At 44.4% G+C, this 8,298-nt stretch overlaps 1 protein-coding gene across 5 annotated transcripts in view; it reads left to right on the plus strand.

Annotated features, from left to right (window-relative positions):
• Window positions 1-7,970, plus strand: part of CHST11 (carbohydrate sulfotransferase 11) — a 256,844-nt gene extending 248,874 nt beyond the window's left edge. For all 5 annotated transcript variants that reach the window (XM_032416361.1, XM_032416362.1, XM_032416364.1 and 2 more), the window contains one exon: window positions 5,441-7,970. In XM_032416361.1, coding sequence (XP_032272252.1) covers window positions 5,441-6,295 — 855 coding nt within the window. In that variant the 3' untranslated portion in view covers window positions 6,296-7,970. The remainder of the gene's footprint in view (window positions 1-5,440) is intronic.
• The last annotated feature ends 328 nt before the right edge of the window (window positions 7,971-8,298 follow it).

Here is an 8,298-nt window from a genome sequence, read left to right on the forward strand (position 1 = left end):
CGGATCAGCAAGCTGGAGGACAGAGTAAGGAAAAGCAGTCAAGCTGAACAGGAGAAAGAGAAAAGAAGAATAGAAAGTGAGAATGGGTTAAGGGAACTCAGTGATACAATCCAGCATAATATTTGCATTATAGGAATCCCAGAAGAGGGAAAAGGGGGGTCAGAAAATTTATCTGAAGAAATAATAGCTGAAAACTTCCCTAATCTGGGGAAGGAAACAGATATCCAGATTCAAGAGGCACAGAGATCCATCTCAACAAAATCAACCCAAGGAGGTCCACACCAAGACACATAGTAATTAAAATGGCAAAAAGTAGTGATAAAGAGAGAATGTTCAAAGCAGCAAGAGAAAAGAAAGCAGTTACAGAGAAGGAAAACCCCATAAGGCTGATTTTTTTTTTTTTCAGCAGAAACTTTGCAGGCCAGAAGGGAGTCACATGATATATTCAACATGCTGAAAGAAAAAACTACATCCAAGAACACTCTACCCAGCAAGGTTATCATGAGAATAGAGGGAGAGGTAAAGAGTTTCCCAAACAAAAGTTAAAGAAATTCATCACTACTAAACCAGCCTTACAAGAAATGTTAAAGGGGATTCTTTGAATCAAAACCAGAAAAAGACATACACACAAAAAGAGAACTATAGGCCAATATCTCTGATGAACGTAGATGCAAAAATCCTCAACAAAATACTAACAAACCAAATCCAACAATACATTAAAAAAATAATTCACCACAATCAAATGGGATTTATTCCCAGGATGCAAGGGTGATTCAATATTTGCAAATCAATCAACATAATACATCACATCAATTTAATAGAAAGGATAAGAACCATATATGATCGTTTCCATAGATGCAGAAAAAGCATTTGACAAAGTACAACATCGATTCATGATAAAAACCCCAACAAAGTAGGTTTAGAAGGAACATATCTCAACATACTAAAGGCCGTATATGACAAACCCACAGCTAACATACTCAATGGTGAAAAACTCAGAGCTTTTCCCCTAAGATCAGGAACAAGACAAGGATGCCCACTCTCACCACTTTGATTCAACATACTACTGGAAGTGTCAGCCACAGCAATCAGAAAGAGAAGGAAATAAAAGGCATCCACATTAGTAAAGAAGTAGTAAACCTTTCACTATTTGCAGATGACATTATACTATATATAGAAAACCCTTAAGACTCCACCAAAAAACTACTGGAACTGATAGACAAATTCAGTAAAGTTTTAGGATATAAAATCAATATACAGAAATCTGTTGCATTTCTATACGCTAATAATGAAGCAGCAGAAAGAGAAATTAAGACAACAATCCTATTTACTACTGCACCAAAAAGAGTAAAATACCTAGGAATAAACCTAACCAAAGAAGTGAAAGACCTGTACTCTGAAAACTATAAAACACTGATGAAAGAAATTAAAGATGACAAACAACTGGAAAGATATTTCATGCTTGGGGATTAGGAGAACAGATATTGTTAATGTCCATACTACCCAAAGCAATCTACAGATTCCATACAATCCCTATCAAAATACCAACAGACTTTTTCACAGAACTAGAACAAACAATCCTAAAGCGTGTATGGAACCGCAAAAGACCCTGAGTAGCCAAAGCAATCTTGAAAAAGAACAAAACTGGAGGCTTCAGAATCCCAGATTTCAAGATATACTACAAAGCTGTAATAATCAAAGCTGGCACAAAAATAGACACATAGAGAGCCCATGATTATATGCTCAATTAGTCTATGACAAAGGAGGCCAGAATATGCAATGGGAAGGATAGTCTCTTCAACAAATGGTGTTGGGAAAACTGGACAGCTACATGCAAAAGAATGAAACCGGACCACTTTCTCCCACCATACACAAAAATAAACTCAACATGGATGAAAGACCTAAATGTGAGACCTGAAACCATAACAATCCTAGAAGAGAGCACAGGCAGTAATTTCTCTGACATCAGCTGTGCCAACTTTTTTTCTAGATATGTCTCCTCAGGCAAAGGAAAACAAAGCAAAAATATACTTTTGGGACTACAGCAAAAAAGAAAAAAAAAAAAGGAAGAAAGAAAAAGCTCTGACACAGATGTAGTGAAAAGAAGGGCCACATGCACCCCATTGTTCATAGCAGTAATGTCCACAATAGCCAAACTGTGGAAAGAGCCGAGATGCTCTCCAACAGATGAATGGATAAACAAGATGTGGTCCATATATACAATGGAATATTACTCAGCCATCAGAAATAAATACCCAACTTTACATCAACATGGATGGGACTGGAGGAGATTATGCTAAGTGAAATAAGTCAAGCAGAGAAAGTCAATTATCATATGGTTTCATTTATTTGTGGAACATAAGGAATAGCATGGAGGACATTAGGAGAAGGAAGGGAAAAATGAAGGGGGCGGAAATCGGAAGAAGAGATGAACCATGAGAGACTACGGACTCAGAAAAAAACTGAGGGTTTTAGAGGGGAGGGGGGTGGGGGGATGGGTTAGCCCGGTGATGGGGATTAAGGAGGACACATACTGCATGGAGCACTGGGTATTATACGAAAACAATGAATCGTGGATCACAGCATCGAAAACTGGTGATGTATTGTACGGCAACTAACATAACATAATAAAATAAAATTAAAAAAAAAAAAAGCTATGTGAGCAAAGGAAAGAACAAAACTAAAAGACAACCTACTGAATGGGAGAAGATATTTGCAAATGATACATCCGATAAGGGGTTAATATCCAAAATACATGAAGAATTTCTATAAAACACCACCACAAAAACCAAATAATCCACTTAAAAATGGACAGGAGACATGAACAGACATTTCTCCAAAGAAGACAAACAGATGGCCAACAGACATTTGAAAAGACGCTCAACATCATTCACCATCTGGGAAATGCAAATCAAAACCACAGTGACGTATCACCTCACACCTGTCAGTTGCTAAAATCACAAGAAACAAGTGTTGGCGAGGATGTGGAGAAAAAGGAACCCTCGTGCACTGTTGGTGGGAATGCAAAGTGGTGCAGCCACCGTGGAAAACAGTATGGAAGTCACTCAAAATATTAAAAACAGAGTTACCATATGATCTGGTAATTGCACTACTGGGTATTTACCCAAAGAATATGAAAACACTAGTTCAAAAAGATACATGCACCCCTATGTTTATTGCAGCATTATTTACAATAGCCAAGATATGGAAACAGCCTAAGTGTCTAAAGATAGATGAATGGATAAAGATGTGTTTGATACACACACACACATGCACGCACAATGGAATTTTTCAAGGATAAAATCTTGCCATTTGCAACAACACGGCTGGATCTACCGGGTATTATGCTAAGTGAAAGAAGTCAGAGAAAGACAAATACCATATGATTTCACCCATATGTGGGATTTAAGAAACAAAACAAGAAAGAGGCGAACACACTCCTAAATATAGAGAACTGGTGGTTACCAGAGGGGAGGAGGTGTGGGGAGTGAAATAGGTGAAGGGGATCAAGGGTACACTTATGATGACCACTGAGTAATGTATAGAATTACTGAATCAATATATTGTGTGTCTGAAACAAATCAATATATTGTATATCCTGCACCAGATGAGGCACCAGGTATATTGTATACACCACGGTATATATATATATATTGTAATATACCACGGTATGTTATATATTGGGATTTAAATTTTTTTTAATTAAAAAACTAAGGGAAAAGAGTGAATCATTGATTTCTCTGGAGCTCCCTTTAGTTCTGAACGGGGAAGAGTAGGAACGGGACTGGAAAGGTAGGTTGGTGCGGGACTATGGAGGACGTCAAAGACAAGAGCATGGACGGGCTCCGTGTTCTTGGGGCAGGAAGGCAACCAGGACACCATGTCCTCTGCAGCCCCAGACCGGCTATTCCATAGCTGTGGTGCGCCAGTTTCTCTATAGCTTTAACCATAATTAATATCAATGTCCTTGATATTTAAAGGAAGAGCCACTTTGCGCATTCAGGAGGGTAGATGGAGGCACGGCCTTAAGCAACAACAATAGGGTTGTCAGCACACCAGGGCGGTGAGGTGTTCTGTTTCCTACTCTAGGTGGACTCTAAGGACTGGCTCCCAGTATATGGCCTGTGAGGAGAAACTTTTGTTTCTAGAATTTAGAGGAGCACACACACATCTTCCCTTTGGGCCCTTTTGAGGCCGCCAGCTCTCTCTGGTCTGATGCCTCCTTGACTGTAAGCCCTTTAGGAGAATGTTCTGTCTCCCAAGGGTGCTGAGCTGAGTGCTGTACACTGTGAGGTCTGGACAGATGTTTGAATGGATGCATCAGTGGATGAATATGGCAGAGAAGAAAAGCTTGAGGGTAATAAAAGGGTAGTAAATGCCAATACCCATATATTTGGGTTTGAAACGATAGAATCCAGACTCACACTGCTTTATGCACCAAAGCAAATGTTCCGACTGAGGTCACAAAAGTCCAGGAGTTGAGGGGTCTGGTCTCAGCAATGTGTGGACCCAGGTATTGAGGTGACGTCACGGGGAGTACGTCCCTCTGCCTTCTCATCTCTTTGTACCCTCCCTTCCCAGTCTAGCTCTCCCTGCATGGTGGCCTTCCTCCCTGTCCCCAAGCTCCAGGCTGCCATTCTCACAGCACAGCTGCTTGAGAGGGAAAAGGAACTAACTGGGAATGGAAGAAAGTGGGTTCCCAGGGGAACATCAAGGCGCTGGCCCCAGAAGATGCACGAGGCAACAGATGTTCACAGTGATAGGCTTGTAGAGAAATTGGATCCCCTTGCTTTAAAGTAGATCGATCAAATGCCAGAGTCCCCATCCTTCAATCAAGAAGATGGGAGTGCTGGACCTCAGGGTAGAGTGCAAAGTGGGCGGCCTTGGTTACCAGGAGGACCCGAGTTTGAATACGGAGTCGGTTGCTCACTGTGTGATCTCAAGCTGGTGACTTAACCTCTCTGAGCCTCAGTTCCCTCTTTCTTAACAGCTAGCCGGTCAGCTCCATAAGGGCAGTTACCTCCTTGTATTTTTTATGGCCGCATCCCCAGTGCCTGGCAGCAGGCTTCCTGGCAACGGGGGCGGGTCCTTGATACTGTTAAATCAACCCCGTTTCTAGGTGGTTGTACAGGGAGAAGAAAAACAGCCAACACGAAGCCCACTAGTAAAATGCCAGGCAGGTAAAGGGTGATGCGTAAGCTACAGACTTGATCATTACTATTGCTCCACAATGGAAACATGGTGCAACAAAGAACCCAAAGAGTCGAGGCAGCTGGGGTGGAGAATTAGGAGGGAGGACCAACCATTTCGGTCGTGGGCTGGCTGTGCCCAGGGTGGGGGTGAGGGGCACCGCGCTGGCCGTCATGGTTGTGGACGCGGCCCAAGGGCCCATCTCCCGCACCCGCACTGAATTCGTGTTCCTCTTGTGTCCCCTCTGCAGCTGGAGCTCTCGAACACCGCTGTCCTGCACCAGATGAGGCGCGACCAGGTCACGGACACCTGTCGCGCCAACAGCGCCCTGAGCCGCAAGCGGCGGGTGCTCACCCCCAGCGACCTGAAGCACCTGGTGGTGGACGAGGACCACGAGCTCATCTACTGCTACGTGCCCAAGGTGGCGTGCACCAACTGGAAGCGGCTCATGATGGTGCTCACCGGGCGGGGCAAGTACAGCGACCCCATGGAGATCCCGGCCAGCGAGGCGCACGTGGCGGCCAACCTCAAGACCCTGAACCAGTACAGCATCCCAGAAATCAACCACCGCTTGAAAAGCTACATGAAGTTCCTGTTCGTGCGCGAGCCCTTCGAGCGCCTGGTGTCGGCCTACCGCAACAAGTTCACGCAGAAGTACAACACGTCCTTCCACAAGCGCTACGGCACCAAGATCATCCGGCGGCAGCGCAAGAACGCCACGCAGGAGGCGCTGCGCAGGGGTGACGACGTGCGCTTCGAGGAGTTCGTGGCCTATCTCGTCGACCCGCACACGCAGCGCGAGGAGCCCTTCAACGAGCACTGGCAGACCGTGCACTCGCTCTGCCACCCGTGCCACATCCACTACGACCTCGTGGGCAAGTACGAGACGCTGGAGGAGGACTCCAACTACGTCCTGCGGCTGGCGGGCGTGGGCAGCTACCTGAAGTTCCCCACCTACGCCAAGTCTACGAGAACTACTGACGAGATGACCACAGAGTTCTTCCAGAACATCAGCTCGGAGCACCAAACGCAGCTGTACGAAGTCTACAAACTCGATTTTTTAATGTTCAATTACTCAGTGCCAAGCTACCTGAAGTTGGAATAAAGGGGGCGTGGGGAGAGGGGAGAGAATCGTGCTTTTTAATTTAAGATTTTTATTTGTCAAAAGAAATTATATGGATATTGGGTTATTTTGTAAAGTAATATTTCTTTGGGGAATGATGCTGCGAGCAGCATGGTTGAGAATTATTTAAAATCCTTAGTAGGGAAGGACGGCTGTCTTTGCAGGGGAATAGGATGGGTGTCCTTGTGCTTAGACGTGAATACCTGCAACACTGCCCCAGAGGTTTCCTTGTGCCCTGGTGAATTCCACGGATTGTGCATCCCAGAAATTCTAATTAATATTATTTATCGTTATTTAAACATGGTCTCTGTGTAGATTTCTTTCTGTGGCAGCAAGATCCTAATGTCTTTGCAGAAGAAATGTGTGTTTTTGTTCTGTGCTTGCTACAAGCTCATTCTGGGGCATGAATGTTCTCCTCACTAACCGCTCACAGAGTTAACTGTGTGATAACCCTTGTGATGTCTTTTGATACCACCCTTCTTGGAAATCGGTGAGAAATAAACAGAAAAAGGCACCTTTGCAAGGGACTGATTCCAAACAGATTCCAAGCAACCCAAGAGTCCCTTGCACTAAGAAAAAAAAAAATGGTTTTTTTTTTTTTAACCCAAGGAGAAGAGCTGAGTGTAGCTTTTTTTTTTTCTTTTCCACCAGAATTAGCAGTCTGATAAAATAGGCTTTTCTACAGAAATTTTTAACTGGCAGTGCCAGTTGTAATAGTGAAGTGGCTGTTACTTTATAGTCAACAAGTATTTATTGAGCAACTACTATGTGCTGGGCCTAATTGTAGGCCCTGTGGATAGAGCATGGAACAAAACCAATGGTCTCGGCCCTCAAGAAGCTTTATGTGGACACAGTTTCCAGCTCGACAATTAGCAAACCCCTCATATTCATGGACGTTACATGAGGTTTGGACCATTTTGAACAACCCCAGAAGGCCCATGACCCCTACAGATTTGCGTTTTTCTCTGGCCCAAATTTGAAAACCACACACTTAGAACAGGCCACTTAGTGAGTAATCCAGGCTCATCATCCAACACAAGAGAAGACAAAAGTGTTTCCCATCATGTGTCCACTCCAATGGATTGGTAGTGTCCGCCTTTAAGCCCCAGAACAGATTCGCCAGGCACAGCATGGAGGGGGGCTGTCACTGATTAGTGATGTCTGCCTTGGCGGGGAGGGAAGGGGATCATTCGCTAATGCCTCTTCCTGTCCCGTCAGCCCCGGCACCCACGCCTCCGCGTGGAAGTGTTCTCTCCTCTTTGCCATGTGCAAGAGTGAGAAGCTGTGGCAGACCTCGTACATTTGGGATCTGGAGTGGTCTGGCATTTCTCCCCTGGTGAAGGTCAGAGGTGGACCCCCTGTACTCATACGCACGCACATACCCCTCCCAAGTCCTCCAGAGGCCGAGACCATCCACACCTTGGCGAGCACCATGCATGAGCAGCAAGGACAGCCTTCCATGACTGTAATCCATGCCCCTTTTCCTCCGGAAGGTCGGAAACATTCTACTTCCTGTTCCTTGCTAATTACCATCTACACATGCTTCTCATTTTCCAGCCATTTCGATGCCTCGGTTGAAATTTGGCCACATCCCTCTTACAACTAGTGAATGAGTTGGTAGCAAATCCTGTATATAATAATAATTATAGTTGTAATAACAGGGGGTGGGGTGGGATGGGGTGTGGGTAAGTTTTGCTTTTTGTTTTGTTTTTGATGCATTATATAGCAAAGGGGTGAGAATATTCTAAACAAACAGAAATGAATAATTTATTCACAGAAACTATTAGAATTGTATTGGAAAGCTCATAGCCAGCTCAGCAGCAGCTGCTGAATCTCACTGAGGACATGATCTTATTGAATGTGAGTGAGGTGTGCACTGGGGAGGGGGCGGCCAAAGCTTTTTATAAAATGTTGTGTCCCTTCGTCCAAGCTCTCTCCCCTTTGTGAAGGGCACAGCGACTGTGCCCTCCATGGACAGAGATGTA

This window comes from Phoca vitulina, unplaced genomic scaffold (assembly GCF_004348235.1).
Source record: "Phoca vitulina isolate PV1807 unplaced genomic scaffold, GSC_HSeal_1.0 scaffold19, whole genome shotgun sequence".
NCBI classification, from domain to species: Eukaryota; Metazoa; Chordata; class Mammalia; order Carnivora; family Phocidae; genus Phoca; species Phoca vitulina.